The 18,475-nt window shown below is 31.3% G+C and overlaps 1 protein-coding gene and 1 long non-coding RNA gene across 4 annotated transcripts; both read right to left on the bottom strand.

The window, feature by feature from the left end:
- Positions 1 to 1,116: 1,116 nt before the first annotated feature.
- On the bottom strand, positions 1,117 to 3,425 carry LOC112294994 (uncharacterized protein At5g41620). Of its 3 annotated transcripts, none has more exons than XR_002973507.3 (3): positions 3,263 to 3,425; positions 1,611 to 3,166; positions 1,117 to 1,460 (listed from the first exon to the last, which is right to left on the bottom strand). XR_002973507.3 is itself a non-coding variant. In XM_090244392.1 (2 exons), exons 1-2 carry the CDS (start codon positions 3,278 to 3,280, stop codon positions 2,222 to 2,224), a joined length of 963 nt encoding a protein of 320 aa, XP_090100518.1. In that variant the 5' UTR covers positions 3,281 to 3,425; the 3' UTR covers positions 1,117 to 2,221. The 3 variants fall into 3 exon arrangements, 1 of the variants encoding a protein (XP_090100518.1); XR_002973508.3 differs by having other exon boundaries at positions 1,803 to 3,166; XM_090244392.1 differs by having other exon boundaries at positions 1,117 to 3,166.
- LOC149987450 (uncharacterized) lies at positions 3,417 to 5,000 on the bottom strand. The gene is made up of 2 exons (XR_016498369.1): positions 3,645 to 5,000; positions 3,417 to 3,478 (listed from the first exon to the last, which is right to left on the bottom strand). It is a non-coding gene; the product is annotated as an uncharacterized LOC149987450 (long non-coding RNA).
- Between the last annotated feature and the right edge of the window lie 13,475 nt (positions 5,001 to 18,475).

The following is an 18,475-nucleotide window of genomic DNA, read 5'->3' as shown; positions in this document are numbered from 1 at the left end:
AGCAAAGATAGAGAGGAATATAAGAAGTATTCTAAGAATTTTATTTCTTCTCATTTATCTATTAAAAATAGCATGCATCTAGAATTGGTAGTTGTACCATTTGGCCTTCCAAGTTTTTTTTGTGTGGTGAAATGAAGGATGTAACTACCATATTATTGTATAGCTAATGTCAACATGGTTGGCATATAGCATGCTTGATGCCGCCCTTATCCATCCTATCTCTAAGAGATTAGATTTGTGGTTGTTGTAAAAACTCTTCAAGTCATGTTTAGTCTTTGGATAAGTATTGAAGATATCTAGGAAGTGAGACTTGTCATGTTTATGGTGATAACATTACCTTCTAAATTGACCAAATATTAGACATGTAGACTCAACACTTTGATTGTAGATTGGCCAAGAGATTTAATATCAAAACCTTGTCAAAGGTAATTTAAGATGGAACTTACATTACATCCAACTTGCAATATCTTTGTTATATTTCCATTAAGGCAAAGAGAGAGGAGAAAGGCATTTGAAAGAGTAATGGTTGTACATTCTTCTTTAGTTTTGATTGCATGTTTGATGTTAATTTGTGGTATTCAATTTCTTGTGATGTACAAAAATTATTTATATAATAGCTAACATTTCTATATAATTGAATGGTAGAATACTACATATATATATATATATATATATATATAATCTCTTGTATTTTATTTATTTCATAAAATTCTAATGCATTATATGACTTATTATTTTCTTAATTTTGTTAGACAAACCTATTAATTATAAAATAGGATGTAACTTTGGTTAATTATATAAAAATCAAAGTACATTGTGATTGTTGGATTAAGATCTACTAGAGTAGTACAATAAATAATTATTTTAATGTAATAACATTTATTTATAGTAAAATATATATGTTGGGGACTTTTTTTTGTTGGTTTAAACTGTGTTTTTTTAAAATTTGTTTTTTTAGTGATAGAATGTATCATTTGGTAATTGTATGCTTGATTGTTACTTAGTACATACATTTTGTCTTTGATTTTTACCAATCAATATATCTCTTGTAATAGTCACATGTAATGATGAAAAAATCATCACACTTTTTTGTAACAACACATGTCAAATGTAATGTACTTCAAAACCAAAACCTTTGCATGATGTGCCATTGAAGCTTGTATATACATAAGTGAGTAATACAAAAAAAAGACCTTAGTCATGTCACTTAAAAACCAAGATTACTTGCATCTCACATGTGTGTGTATTTTACATAACACTCTACTGTCGTGGTTGTTACTAGCGTTGCAGCAGAACAAGCAGATAGGACATCATTTACTTCATATGTCATTAGGAGAAAGCCAAATTTCTTTTTAGCACTTTTCTTGGATGCACCCAAGTCCACCAAAATTTCATGTGCGTATGTTATGAATAACTCAAGCTGAACTTATCTCTTCCAGTAGCAAAACCTCATGGATAACCTGTAAATAACGTCACAGAATGTGAACGCATAATTGTGAGCGCACAATGGAGATACATGGGTCCACACATTAGTAATTAAAGCACAATAACTTCGCACATGCTCTCAAATATATAACACAATTGGGGACTAGAGTGGCAGAAGCACTTACTGTTTCTGTTACAATGCACAATTCTTTTTCTCTCCCTTGTTTCTGCAATTGTAACTGTTGTGATGTGATTTGAAATGGCATTTCTTAGAATTTTCCTTAATTCTTCTTTGTTCTTCACCCTCGAGAGATCTTACTTCGAGAAAGTATGATGAATTTTCAAGGTTCCAGCAACTTCATGGCCAGCCCACTCACCTCAAAAATGTGCATTGGCAGCGAACTTTTAGCGCTATGGCTTCAACTGGATCAATTTCCCGCAATATGTTTTTCAATTGGGTTTTTTTTTTTTTTCTGATCTCTCCGGACTACTGATTCAATTCACCATTCCGTTAGCTCCCGCAAATCCAACCCCTATTGCAACACCCGAAGCTAATGTACACAGCACAATTTTCATGTGACTGTACCCAATTCACCTCTGCAGATATACCTTCGGCAACCATTCAAGCTGGAGGACGTAGGGACCTTCGTTAACAATTCGATGTTACCGCTATGTGCTTCAAGCTTGACATAATTACATCATCTGTACAGGTAAGTAATTAATTCACATCTTGGCGCTTTCGACCGCCTCCCCGAATTTTTTGCTTACATTAAATGACTCTGACTTCAATTGATTTCTAGTCGGCATCTGGTATGCCTTCAGCGTAGAACAATGCCCTCGCCTCGGTTTCGGCATGTCCAGAATTTGGACTCTGCATCGCTTGACTTGATGATTCTGTGTCGAGAATGAAGTCGGAGCTGGAGACGCTAGTGACAACGCTCTCCTGAACTGCGTCGAGCACATTGTGTAAGATCTGGGCTTCTCTAAAAGTGACGTCGTCCGAGGTCATGCCGTTGGGATTGTCGTGTTTAGATCGAAGGAAGGACTCTAACTCGCCGCGCATGACATCTAGAGCGGCGCTCTTCTCCTCGAGCACCAGTCTCGCCTCACTCATTTTCATCTGGACGCGCTCCTCGCGCCAGACCTCCGCGTGCTGCAGCATGCGCCGCTCCTCCTCGAGCTCTTCCCTCACCTTCTGTAAGTGGGTCTTCATCTCGTCCACTTCGGACTTGTTTTCGCCCGTCTCCTGCGCCAGCTTGTGACACACTCCCTCGATTAGCTGGCGGGCCTTACGCTCGTTCGCAAGCTCCTGGAGCACCTTCGCAGTCGCTGTCTGAGCCTCCGCAAGCTCCTTTGTCAATTTCCGGTTGACGTTCTCCAGTTTCTGCCTGGCAGCTTGCTCTTCCTCCAGCTCCTTCTTCAACGGTTGCACCGCAGCTTTGATCCTTTCCTTCTCCTTCACCTTCCAAGCCAACTTCTCCTCGGCAAACTTCTTCGTAAGCCCCTCCTCCTCTCGTCGGGCGCTCCGCTTCGGTTGCTCCAGCTCTCGCACCCGCGATTGCGCTTGCACGAGCTCCCCATGCAGCGCGGTTGTCAAATTTAGCCCGGCGCTGTGCTGCTCCTCTAGCAGCCGTATCTGATTGAACACCTTCAACAGCTCCTGAGACATTGTTGTGGAATCTACATCGCCTTTCCTCGTCCCGCTAAACAACACGTACGGCACATGTCGCCGCCTGTCAACCTGCTTAGCAAAAACAACGCCACAACTAAGCCTTAGATCTCTGCAAACCAACAATTCACCTCAAACAAGCAAGCAAATCTCAAAGGTTGAAGTTACCATGGAGGCCGTCTCCATGTTGCCACCTCTGACCAGCAGCTTCTGCAGATGCGTTTGCAAACTCCCGTTAGCGCCAGTCTAAAATTGAAACCAGCAGACATCAAGCATGCAAACAAGATTAGTCACTGAAGGATCCCTCTGACTCACAACTTACGCTTAAGAAGGTTTCATGATCAGGATAATACGCCCGGTAGGGTGGAATTTAGAAAAACTAGCCTGAAAGTGGCACAAGAAACGGGTTAGTCTAAAATTAGCTTCCCGACAAACCTCCACTTGCTGACGGTAGCCAGGGGGGGACCGGACGGGGTCAGCCTGCGAGTGGAGGACCCCAGAATCGACGCGAATGCTTCTTTGCGAGTGGGGGATCCAGTTGGGGATGTACATGCAGGCGAGGAACGACACCAGAAGAGGGAGATCTTGCAGCTCCCACAGGGACGCCGCAAGCTTCCTGGCCGACGTTGTAGCTGTCCTGCCCATGCGGTCGTAAGTGACGAGCTGGTTGTTGAACACCTTCCACCTGGGCCTGGCGTAGTGGGCGCAGCACGTCTGCTGATAAAAGTCCGCCTTGTCACTCGCACTCCGTGCGTGGGCGGGACCGTCGTTTCTAACGCTCGTCGATGAGCCATCCCCTTTGTGGTTGAGTGCTCTCTTGCTCCTCGGTCTCACACTCTACAAGTTTTCCCATAAAAGTTCGAAGAGGTTATGTTTGACTGTTTTCTATATATTTTTGCGGTGGTTGTCAAGCTAAGAATTATCTCAAGCATCCACTGCGAGGGTTACACTTGTGCAGCCTCTATCACGGCGCTCAACCTAGCTTCCACTCCTGCGTAGTGAGAACCCTAATTTGTGATTTTTTTTGTTCACTTATTTCTACAACAATCGTCATCGTCAGCTGGTTCCATAGCCAGGTCAGTGCCACTCACCAGCTTTCTGATTCCTTACCCCTGTAGGTAATGAGGGACTATCATCAACTCTGCTTACAAAAAAGAACATAAAAATATGAAAACCTTCCTTGAAACACAAAATCACGTCGATACTTGCCCCGATCAGTTTCTCCAGCTCATGGATCGACGACGAAGGCAAGGGCGGACAGAGAGGGAAGACTTCGAATCACACCAGAGGGACTCTTGCTGAGAGAGACAACGCCAACAACGCATGTCAAAGACAAGCCAGAAACCAAGTGAGAGACCCAGTCGAAATCATCCCCGTCCTCTCAAACAAGGCAACTAGTATCTATGCCCCAAATCTCACAAAATCCTCCACCAGCCTTGAGCAGCTGGAGAATCCAATGGTAGTGAATCCGACGTTGAGCACATGTGACGTGATGTGATACCTTCGTCCTGGATGTGTTCTAGATTGTTGGATGGCTGCCACTTCGACAGTGGGGACTGCCCGAGCTACACATCATGGAGAGAAAAAACAAACAAACAAAACAAAACAATCACCACCACCCACCCAGGGTTCAAAATTTCTCGTGGGTGGCACAGTGCTATCAGCTGCCGTTACACAGCAATTCCGACTGCACATCGTCACAGATCTATAATCTCGTGAAGACTGGACAACAAGTTAGCGCCGTAGCCAGCCATTGCCTCATCACAAGGGAACGGAACCCGGACGATGAAACCACGCCGCTGCAGCTTGATTTTGTTGAAGTGAGTGTGTGTGTGTGTTTTTGACCTTAGTGCTGTGATGTAGAGTTTGACTGTGTGCGCAGCCTCATCTCGTGGTCATCTCACATGAGTTTGACAGAAGCGTTGCTGCAACTTCTCATGAAGGACTCACATATCGATGGGGGCTTTTATGCATGAGATCTCATCATTGTCAATCTGAGTTGTTTTTTTCTTGTTGCTCTTTGTTGATGTTGTGGTAAAGCTTGCGCTTTTGTGAAGTGGGTTTGTTGGACGCCTTGGAAAAGTCGATGGTGGTCTTTCAAAGAATGAAAGAATTGGACATTGACACTTTGGATGGTGAAAGTCTTGTGGAAAGACGGGTTTGTTTAAATGATGAAAAGAAAAAAGACAAAACAACAATATCAGGTGAATGTAATTGGTGATGAATTTGTCCATGCAAGTGATTATGATGATTGGTTAAAACCTAATGAAACATATTTAGAAAGAAAGTTTATTTTTATAATCAATATTTATTTGCAATTATAATGTATAGTTTTCTGAAATATATATATATATATATATATTTTAAAATAAAATCCAATCAATCAATAATAAATAAAACAATAGTATTTTATAATTTTTGTTTTTATGTGAAGTTTTGACATCAAACCATTTAGTTACAATCAACTTCTTATCTCATGATTTATTATTCATGATATAAAATTTCAAAACGTAACTCTTAACTTTTTATTAATTTTAATTTTTATTAATCTAACTATTATTTGTTCTATGATTAATTTAAAATATCAAAATAATAATAATGATAAATATATTTTAGGAATATATATATATATATATACAAATAATATTAGCAATCTGTAGCTAGAAGGCTAACTTTCTTATAGAATCTAGATTATTCTTAAATACTATATCTTTCATTGTTTCCTTGGCTCCTGCTACACCTCTCTTTCATCTCTTAGTCATGCCACATATTTGGTGAATGCCTTTGTCTTACTTGCTTGCTTGTTTATTTCTTTCAATTTTAAATTTTAATACTTATTTCATGCCTAAAATGTCATATTTTGTTTGTTAGTGTATAGAATCATATTTAAAACAATTAAGAATTGTTAAATTCAAGACTTATTCTTATTAAGTATCAAAGCAAAGAATAAGCCATATATATATATATATATATATATATATATCGGGATTTTTTAAAGCCAAGTCCTTTCCACTTCATGGTTCATTTTTGTGCAAGTTCCATGTCCTCCATCCCATTCCTATCCTATATCTTCTATTCCTATACTTCTACCTTGCCACCTCAGCCCTACCTCCCTTTTTACCTCATGATTCATTTTTATACAAGTTCCATGTTATGATTTTATTTAAGCAGTAGCTTTTTGATTAATAATTTTAATATCTTTGATAACTATTAAATTCTAAACTATCAAAAGTTAATATGGAATGATTTTTGTGGATAATCACACATATTGTCATTGATACACTATACATGAGACCAAACAAGAAGTTGAATAGAGGAGTTTTAAGAAGTAAGCTAATAAAAACTTGATTAAATTGGATGAGTACAAGATCAACACAAAGAAAGGTGAGCTATAACTCCAAGAGATGTATTGTTGAGACTGAAGATTCCCTTAGCCTTGATTCTAATATGTATTAGGTATTTAGAAGCTTTTCAAAAAACTTCTATGTTGTTTGAAGATGAAGCAACCTTAAAAAGCTTCTCAAGAAGTTCTCACATTACTTGAAGGTGAAGCAACCATAGGAAGCTTCTTAGACAACTTCTTTAATCTTTTTAGAATTTTTTAAAACCTACTAAAAAATTCTAAGAACCTTTTAGAGCCTTCTATGAATCTTATAAAAATCTTTCTAAAATTCTTTAGAATATTTTAGAATTTAATAGAATATTCTTTAAATATTTTTAAAATCTTCCTATTAGATGTCTGTAACATTACTTCTCTTCTAACTTTGAATTTCATGAAGAGTATTAATTTTAGATTTCTTTTCTTTGATATATATAAAATACTAGTAATAGCTTCATAGACCTTTGATGTACCTAACAAATCAAGCTTTGGATGATAACCATAATTGAAATAAAATGGTATTTGTTGACTTGAAGCATAAAGAATATTATTATAAGCAAATTTTGATAAAGATAAATATGAAGTCCAATTATCTTATTGATAGTTAATGGTTGTCAAAGACATGAATTCAAAGAAGATGCATAAACTTGTGAAATCTATGTCAAAAGAAAAGTGAAAAATAGAAATAAAATAACATATATATTAAAAAAAAATTGAAATGGCTATTCCTAATAGATAAGGAAACTAGAGATTCTTGAATCTAGACTAGAAGTAAGAAAGAAATTGACAAGAGTGAAGATGGCTTCACTCTTGCCTCTATATATACTATCTATTTAGGATCTATGTGACGACATTCTATAGGACCTCTAAAAACATGTTGATTTTGTATGACATATATTTTGACTTGCAAGGTAAGTTTTTTATATGGGCATCACATAATTACTTTGTTCCATAAGCTATGAAGACATATGGCACATGGATAGCTTGTTGATTAAGTTTCTAACTTATTAATCAACTAAAAACATATGTAAAGTCAAAAAAACATCTACAAAGCTTCTGAAAAGCTATTTTAGAAGGTACTATGAAATTAATTTACTTTTATTTATTTCTATCTATTCATATTATTCAAATAAAAATTACAATAGATATATATATATATATATCTGTGATATTATCCCCTCTTCTAGAGACGAGTTCTACGAGGAGTGGTGATTATATGTTGATGAAGTCTAAGATGCAGCAAATTATATTTGTTATATACTCTAATCTTTGTTTTTTTTGAAGATAGTTGATAAGTTTTCTCAACCATTAGTAATGTCCTATTCCAAAGTGAGAAGACCACCCTATGATTTGATCATTCCAAAGTGAGAAGACCACCCTATCATTTGATAACCTCCTTGAGATGGAATCATCGTGGCTCCAAGATTTAAGTTTTGGTCATAGTGACATTCCTCCCATACTTTTGCTCGCTTTAGAGATGATGCAACGATGGCTGATTGGGCCTCCTTTACAAACATCTTCAATTCTGGTGGATGTAATCCATTAACCAATATGGACAACACAAACGATTTCGGCATTTGGTTATTTAGCCATTTTCGAAGTATATCCGCTATAGGACCATAATATGACTATACCGCTTCCCCTGGTACCATTCTGCTGGTCATTAATTTTTTTCTAAGACGTTCTTCAAAACCAATTGGTCGAAAATGGGCTAAAAATGTATTTTTCAATGCCTCCCAATTGATAAATTGTCCCACAGGTTGGCGGTTATACCACTCAAACGTTGTGTCTTTCAATGTCGCTAGCAGCCATCTTAACCAAATGTCTTCTGTTCTTCCATTATTGGCTACATATGCCATCAAGAATTGAAACAAATGTTGATCTGGATCTGCACCTGGCAAACCCCGAAAAGTAGGTAATGGCGCGACGTTAGTCGTATGATCACCTACTACACCCATTTGTACTGCAATCGGAATGGCTGGTCCTCTTGATGCCATTGAATTTCTTATTCCGCTAAACTCTGTTTTAAAATAATCTCTGTTTTTTCTTATTCTAATTACCGAGCTCTCAATGCTCCTCGATTTACTGTTATTTTCTGCAAATATTTTTATTGGTAGAATTATAGGTAAAAACGTTGGATTTTGAAATACAATATAGTTATCTTTATTGGCGACCAATTTGTGCCAATGTGAAGAGCCCCTATTGCTCGTTTCAGCGATACTTCTTACTGAAAAAATATCCAATGGAGTACCAAATTCTTCTACGCCTCCTTCTCTTTCAATTAACGCCCTCAAGATTTCCACTAGAATGTTAACAAAATTTTTCATGAGTATTCTTGGCAGTTTTTCTAACTGTACATACGACTGCAGAATTAACAGTCTGTCCGGTTCTTGATATGTTTGGATGTGTCGACAAGCTTGCAACCATGGTTTAATCCAATTCTATCGATGCTTCTTTTTAAGATTACGTTCTTGCTCCTCTCTAAGCAAGTTCCTTCCTTGCGTTCTTCCTTGTCTTTCTCTCAACTGATTTATTTTCCTTGATGCAATGCTCTCGTTCTTATTAACCATAATCTTGCTTCAAACACTACAAAAATCGTCTTCCATTGCCAATTTTCTCACATGTTTGGTAATTAATTCCTAACATTCAAAGCTATTATCACTCCTCGGCAGCGGTGCCAAAATGTGATTGCTTGTTTTACTTATTCCTGAAGAAACCTCCCAGCATAAATCCGTATAGGGAGATTTGAACACGAGAAATGACTAGTTGCTTAAGCGTTCATGTTAGGGTCACACAATCAATTACCTCTTGAATGTATCGTCTCTATTTCTAATATTTGAACACACAAGGAAACTATAATCTCCTCCTTTACCTTATCGATCTCTTCTTTACAACAATTCAGTCATACCAATTACTATTTCCACTAATATATTCACTCTCATAATCTCCAACTGTAATACTGCGCCCTCACACCTTTCATCACACAATTACCCTCATTCTAATAACTGGAATTCTTCACACAGAACTGCCATTCACATTACAATGTTTCACACAAATACAGACTCATTCTCTCTGCTGAACTACAATCAGATTTCAGCATTCAATCTTTCTTCTTCTCAAATAATACCAATCAAATTTCCATTCTATAATTCACTTCACAATATTCAGAAACTCTCAATCCTCTTATTCAAAGAAAATAACAAACAAAAGAAAAGATGTAGCACCAAGCTTACCCCGGCTCACACTATCATAGCAATGGCCCTCGGCTCATGACTCTCATAGTCTGGCATCTTAATTAACTTCTACAACTCCTATATACTTTCCTCTGATTCTCCAGATTCTAATCGTAATTCTGTAATTAACCGCTTTTAATAACTAAATCACTCATCTGTCCTCCTGAATTTCTTATTATATGGACTATTAATATATTTTACCAATATCTTTCAAAAACGAATTAATATCTATTCTATAGGTAAAAAATGTTCTATTTTGATAAAATGATCTATTATCACAAATATAAAATTGCATGAACTTGGAATTAAAAAATCCATAATAAAATCCATAGCAATAAAAGACCATGGTTGTTCTAGAATAAATAATGGCTAAAGAAGTCCATAAGGTTGATGACCAGGAGTTTTTGACCTTCAATAAATGTCACATGATTGAATAAAGTCTTTTATAGCCTTTCACATTTGTAGCTACCAAAAATCTTTAGATATTAGCTCCAAAGTCTTATTGTATCCAAAATGTTCTGTTGGTAGAAAGTCATGACGTGCTTGAAGAATATATTAACATGCTTCTCATTTTAAAACATATAAGCATCATTCGATATAAAGTAGATTGTTCTTTAACTTGAACTTAGAAGTATCACAAGACTTAAAAGAAGTATTCTTGATATTATAAACAAGAGAATTAGAGGACATACTTGATTGAATTTGCTTGAAAAAAGTTGAATCAACAATCATTGTTGATTTCACTACTCAAAGATGAAATTATTTTGGCTTCAATAAAATTATTCTTTGTTAATCAAAAGCTGCATTTTTTTCTTTTGATACAAGATAAGAATGTCTAAAAATGACATTAGATAAATCTTATTGTTTTCTTTGTCAATAAGTGATATTGAACTTGAATCTTGACAAAGACATGTTCTAATGAACCTATCAACAATTCAAAATACATATTGATATGAAATACTTGAGGTTCTTGTGATTCATATATATCGTGGCTGAATTAGAAGCGCCTTCTAAATAATTATGCCATTCTTAAAAAGAATCTATGATTATAAGAAGTTCTTTATTAAAGATCTCATAGTTAATCTTGATTGCTAAGAATTTCTTAAAATAAAAAGCTATTAGATGGAGCTTGTCATCTTTTCCTATTTTTGACAAAACAATATCTATAACAAAATGTAATGTGTCTGTTTCTATAAAAAAAATACTTTGAAAAAATCAACACAATACAAGATTGGTGCAGAAATAAATGTTGACTTTAAGGCTTCAAAAGATGCTTAAGCTTCGTTACTCTAATCAAGTTTTTCTTTGGATGTAAGATGTGTAAGTAGAGCCACAACTTGAAAAAAATTCTTGATGAAGATTTGATAGTATTTAAAAAAGTCCAAAAAATATTACACATCTCTTATTGTTTTTAAAATCTTTCAATCTATAATAGTTTGAACCTTCTTCAGGTCCATCATAAGTCGTTTAATAGAAATAATATATCTTACGAAGTCAACTTGAGTAGTATAAAATACATACTTTTTCAACTTGGCATACAATCTTACATCTTTAAGTTTTTGTAATACATGACAAATATGAACTTCATCTTCTTCTATATTCTTAGAATAGATTAAAATATCTTCTAAGTAACAAACAACAAAATCATTTTGAAACTCAGAAAAAATATCATTCATGAAATGTTGAAAAGCAATTGGTGCATTTGTGAGTTCAAAAGGCATGACATTACATTCAAAGTGTTCATACTTTATGTGAAATGCAGTCTTTCATTCATCTCCTTCTTTCATATGGATCAAATTATATGCTCCTCAAAGATCTATTTTTATATAGATCTTAGCTTGATTTTGTTGATCAAGATAAGTCCAAATATTAAAGTTAAAATATACCTATTCTTGATAGTAAACTTATTGAATCCTTGATAATCTATACACATTTGCAGTGATCCATCTTTTTTCTTTACAAATAAGATAAGAGCTTCTATATGAGATTTCAAATGGCATATGAAATTCTTGGCCAAGTTCTTGTCAATATACTTCTTAAATTCAATCAACTCATTTTGAGATAAATTGTAGATTGGACCAAAGGATGTTTGACTTCCCTCTTTAAGGTCAATTAAACAATCATACGGAAGATACTTTGAAAGAAAATTTGCATTCTTATTTTCAAAAATATCTTGAAAATCTTAATATTGACTTTGAATGCCACTTAAAGTCTTTTTATCATTAGAAATGGTTGTGGCATAAATAGCAAAAGACGATTCTTCTTTTATAACATATAAGCAAGCCTTCATACCTACAAGTATAGCTTTGGCTATACTAAATTTATGGCTTTTCATAAAACTCTTAATAATGCTATGAGAAAAATAAAATTTACAAGAAATCTAATCAATCAAAGGATTATACTTTTTTAGCCTTGATAAACCTAAAATGATTAGATTAAAAGAAGTCCTAATTACATTAAAAATTATGCAACCATTATGACTATTTATTATTATATCTATAGGAAGAGTTTCATGAATAATATCACCAGAAGATAATAGATGGCCATCTATCACTTCTACATATATGGATTTAATTTTTTGTACTAACAATATTCTATTGCTTTTAATAAATTCTTCATCCAAAAAACAAGTTGAGGCTCATGAATCTATCAAGGCAAAGGCTTTATGATTATTAGGTCCTAAATGCACATATATTATAAAATAAAGAAAGGATTCTAAGGAGAAGATAGGACCTTCATTTGTACAAGATTTTAGTTGCACGGTCCCTATTGTAGCTAGATAAATTTATTTTTTAATATTTGTTTATCTAAATAGCTACTAGCTAGCTTACTTCTTTACAATATTGTACTATAATTGCTTATAGTATGTAAAAATTAATTAAAATATATAATATATTTATAAATCTTAATGTATATGAAAATATTTAAAAGATTAATATAAAGAGAATTGATATAAGAAACTTTATTTCAATTTTTATTTATTTTAATTATAGCATTTAAATTATATAGAACCTAAATTTTTAGTATAAAGCCTTAAGAAAAGATTGAAACTTAGAGATGAAGATTCAAAATACTAAGAAGTTTATTTGAAGGAATGAAAGTAAGGTATGGAAGAATGAAAGAAAGGAGTAGAGATCTTCATCCCTATTGGTGAATAGGCATGCCTAAAAGGCTTTTATTAGGTAATCCATAATTATTATAAGGATTTTTGGCAAATTCAAAAAAGATATTTAGAAATCAAAAGTAAGAGTTCCATAGTTTAAGATTTGGGCTACAATTTATTTGTAAATATTAAAAGGTTTAGAGTTAGGATGAAGAAGATATAACTGCTTGATGTTAAAGTATCATTTTAAGATGTATTGTTGTTCTTTTGAAGATATTAAGAATTTTATGATAGCTTATAGAGATCACGAGGTGTAGTTAAAAGAGAGATTTTAAAACATATATTTTTTATATAAGCATTATTATATTTAGAATTTAGAAGAAGAAATTATAGAGAGTTGCAGATAATATATTCAATTCTAAGGCAATAAGTAAGTTATTTTATTAATAGCAATAGTTGGAGCTATATCTTGAGTTTTTCGACGAATTTTTTATTCAAAGTTTTTGAGAATATTGATTATTTTGTTAAAAAGTTATATACCTATTTTTGTGGCATTTGAACATTTAATTTGTGAGATATGAAGAAAATTACACATGGATATATATAAACAAAGGATTAAAACTACTATTAGGATTTTGGAGATATCTCAAGATCCATAATAAATTTGTAGTTGAAATTTGTTTTAATAGTCTTTTAAAGTACATTTGTACTTGAAGTAAAATTTGAGTCTATTTAGATACTCCAATTGGAAGATATGAGCCATTAAATTTTGAAAAAAAATTATTATAAGGATATATAAGGTTTTAGAATACCTTATCATACTTTGGATGTTCTTGGGTACCTAAGACTTATGTATTTGGTGTAATTGCCCCTAAAGGAATAATTTTATATATAAATTTGGTGCTTTTCTTATCTTAAAATTTGATTGAGGAATTTCTAACAACCAAAGGTCTAATACTTTCTTGACGCAATTCTCTCTATCCAGACAACAAGTTGGAGTTGCATAAATAAAAAAATAACTTTTCCTTCTTAGTTGCCTTCATAAATGCCCTTGCTCCTAGAAATAAGGACTTTATTGTTAATGACCTCTTGATAGGTTTTGCATGAAGAGATTCTATAGGAAATTAAATCTTATGACATCTCCAATCTATAGATGGATTATATCTTTTTAACCACAAAATTCCTAAAATTATAGGATTAGTTGAGGTTCTAATAATATTGAATATTATTTTTCTATTATAGCCATAAAATGATATTTTTAGTAGTATGGTGTCATAAATAATATTACTTTTTAAATAATAAAAATTTAAAAGAGAATATTTTATAATCTCTAAAGTCCTTAAATACCTCCAAGAAGCAAGATAATCCACTTTTTATCAAGAAGAGTGAAGCCCTAGTATTGATAAGAAAGCAAGTTTGACAAACTGACACAGATACACTATACAAGAGATCAAACAAGAAGTTGAATGGAAGAGTTTTAACAAGAGAGTTAACAAAAACTTGATTAAATTAGATGAATACAAGTTCAATACTAAGAAAAGTAAGCTAAAGCTTGAAGAGATGTATTGTCAAGACTAAAGATCTCCTCAACTTCAACTCCAATATATACTAGGTATTATAAAGCTTCTAGAAAAAAATCCATATTGCTTGAAGATGAAGCAACTTTAGGAAGCTTCTTGAAAAGGTTTTAAGTTGCTTGAAGATAAAGCAATCCTAAAAAGCTTCTTGGACAACTTTCTTAATCTTTTTAGAACTTTTTAGAACTTACTCAAATATTCTAAGAACCTTCTAAAATCTTTTAAAAATCTTTTGTGAATCTTTTGGAGCCTTCTAAAATCTAATAGAATATTCTAAAAATACTCCTAAAATCTTCTTGTTTAATATTTGTAACACTTATTTGTAAAAATAATATATAAATAAAGAAAATTTTTAATATTTAAATATAATGAATATTAAAATTTTATATTTTTAATAATATAAAATTAGATGAATGAATGATTGAAATATCTTTAAGATATTTATTAATTTATGTTAAAAAAAAATCAAATAATACATGCAAATATATTACTTAAAAATACAATACAACAAAAACTCTACATTACAAAATTAATGTAAGAACAAAATTTTCGATATTCTTTCAAGTATTTTTTACTCTACTTTAGAAAGTTTCACATCAAAAAAATACTTCTAGCTTTTATGTGGTTATTGTTGTTTAATTCCAAAAATCAAATATTATATTTTTTTTTTCATGTTTTATTATTTTATCAACTTTAAATTATATTTATGAATTATAAAAATTATATATATATATATATATATATATATATATATATATATATTCTATAAATACCATTAATATGGAATAATATCATGTACTTGCATTTTTAAAAGGCTAACTATCCTATAGTTCATTATTAAAAAGACTATTTAATACAATGTTTATAGAACCATGGTCAAATTTGCCAAAGAAAGCTTTTAAAATCCACACAAACAATAAATTTCCATAAATTAAAATTTGACTAATCTATAGAAGTCTAAAAAATAAACCTTAAAAATATGGAATTATGCAAATGAATTAATTAATGAACTTAAATGAAGTTTTGAAGAGATTAGAGTTCTATATTATTTGGAATCAAGGATTGGACTAGGACGGTGGGATTGGAAGTAGGGGATGGAGGTTGAAGAAAGTGGGCATGGAGTGGAAACAAAGAATGTGAGACAAAGTAGCAAAGTAGGGCCAAAGTAGCAAGGTCGGAGTACAAGAATGGAGATATGAGATAGAAATGGAGTGAGGGATATGGAATTTGTACAAAAATAAATCATGAGGTGGAAAAGAAGGATGTAGCTATAACAAAGTTGGAGTATAGCTTTAACAAGTTCATATATATATATATATATATATATATATATAATATTACTAATGCCACCACACTTTATGTTGTTGTTACCACAATCTACTATTAGCCACATGCCATTACAATTTTTGTTATTGCTACTACAACCTGCGTCTAATACATATCACCTACACCTTTTGTCAATGTTAAATAAAAAGTGGATTTTTTTTATAATTATTTATTTATAATTATATATTAAATTATATTTAATTAATTTAATATTCAATATCATAGTAAATTGAAAAAATAAATAAATCTATTCTTATTAGTTATTATATTTATATTTTATTAATATTAAATTTATTTTCAAAATAATTTATAAAAAATAAAACATATTGAAAACATTAATAAAAAAATAATAATTGGCATCAAAGAAATAAAAAAGATATGTTGAGTGGATGGTAAATTGTGATGGTAGTGGAAAAAAATTATTGTATGTATATATATATATAATTTTATATATATATATATATATATAATTTATATGTATACATATATATAATTTTTTTTTAATAATATATATTGGAGTTATACCAATGTCTAGTTTTTGTACATCAAATGCTTTTTTAAGATTAACATTTTAAAAGTATTCAGTATATTATTATATCATTATTTTTTAATATATATCTTTATATAATTATTTTTAATTAAAATTAAAATAATATAATTATATAAAATTTAATCTTGATTAATTAAATTTATTTTTCTTTTAGAATGAAGTTTTATTTTCTTGTTATTTTATGCATTCTATGCTAATATTATTTGTGAAAAAATAGAAATTTAGTTAAATTTACTAATTGATAATTAAAGAAAAATAATAGTGCCACAAATGGCAGAATATCCTATATCTCTCTATTTTGACATTTTGATGCATGTGATTATAATATTAAATGTATCCTAAATAAAATTAAAATAAAAAAGGATTTAAGACTTTTAAAAAATATATAAATTAGTGTTATATTTGTTTGTTAATTATGTTTTACAATTAGATTTATAATCATATCATTTAATTTTCTTAAATTTCACATATTGTTGTTAGAATATATAAGGTGTGAATAGACACTAGAATAATTATTCTCTCAAAATGAAAAGTGTTCTGTCATTTCATTACCATTTATTTTACTATTTCATTCTATGCAATTTTACAAATAGAATTTTTATTCCAAATTAAAAATAGAAGCTTTGTACTTCTTCTCTCTATCTCTAAAGCATATAAATTATTATTATTTTCATCGAATTTACTAGTCTATTTAACATCTTTAATTTGTAAAATAATGAATTATAATAATAAAAAATTATTTTATCTAAATTTTTAAAACTATATCCATTTACAAAAATCTGTTAAGTTTTCAATTCTTAGTAATGATGTAAAACTTAGTCCAACTACATTAAAAGCTATTAAAAACAAAAATCAAATGTTATTAATGTATTGATGAAATTAATTACCAATTTTTTTTCATAAATGAGAAAAAAAAATATCTAATTTTGATTGCCATTAACAAAATAAAAAAGCATAATATTCAAGGATTTAATCTAAGATTTTAAAATTTTCAAAATTGAAAGTATTTTGTGATTTATTTTATAAAAATCCACATTGCTAATTATTAGTAGATATTACGTTTTAATATTTTTCTTTTAAAAAATAGAACATTCTTTTATGTACATTGTTAATCATTATTAGTCAGAGCTTATTTCTATCTTATATTAGTGCAATTATTTACTACTTCACAAGCATATAGAAATAATTAAATTTATAATTCAAATATTGACTTCTTTTTTTTGAAACATTTTATGGACTGTATTATGATCCACTGCTATCATTAGAAGACAAATTTAAGTAAATAAAAGTATATTAAATAATATTTTACAAATTTTTATTACACTTTTTTTTTCTTAACATTAAGATGACTAGTGTATAAATTATATATATATATATATATATATATATACATTACCAACCATATTTTAGATCTTTTGAAGACAATATCATTTACATAATTGCTGTATATAAACTTTTAAAAATAAAATAAATAAAAGTGTAAAAATCACACACTTGCATAAATGGCAATAGAGGATATATACATTCTATTATGATTGTTAGTAATGAAGATATTTTCTTTTAATTTCTCATAACTTCCAATCATTTAGAACAGCAAAAATTTACCAAGCTTAGTAAAAACATCAAACTTGTTTGTCTGTTTTGTTGATTTTATCATTTATTTTCTAATGAAAAATCACAAAGAAGTTGACGAAAAAAATATTTTTCCATGTAGTTGCATGGATATAGATGTAATTATAATGCTTTCTGACTGCTCAGTTGCTTATTTATTCTTGATACTTTAAGATTGAGCATAGACTTTGATTATTTGATTAATCATAGTAGTGTGCTTTTTAGCGTACATAATGCAAACTTCGTTACCATGGCATGTGCAACAGTCGAAGTTTACAATATTACACGACTTAGCATATAACATTCATTGTCGCATCTAGTACCAGCATTTCCGTACAAGTCAGACAGAATCCGAATTTAGAACGATGTCATCCTCCATGTCACAAGCTTATCAACATTGTGTCCAAAACAACTTTAGATAGACAGATCTCCTTTAACAAGTTTCACTTTACACATTCTCAATACGAACTATAGACTGTAACTTCATGCATTAAGCAAAAACTCCTCATTCCTGCCAGCGCTGCTGCACTTGGAGTTGTGCAAGTAAAGACTCTGAAATGCCACGATCGACTAGCGGGAGACATTTGAACACTAAGAAGTAA

The sequence above is a fragment of the Physcomitrium patens genome, chromosome 18 (genome assembly GCF_059467195.1).
Source record: "Physcomitrium patens ecotype Gransden chromosome 18, ASM5946719v1, whole genome shotgun sequence".
In the NCBI taxonomy this organism is placed as follows: Eukaryota; Viridiplantae; Streptophyta; class Bryopsida; order Funariales; family Funariaceae; genus Physcomitrium; species Physcomitrium patens.
This window is presented reverse-complemented; position numbering and strand designations above follow the sequence as displayed.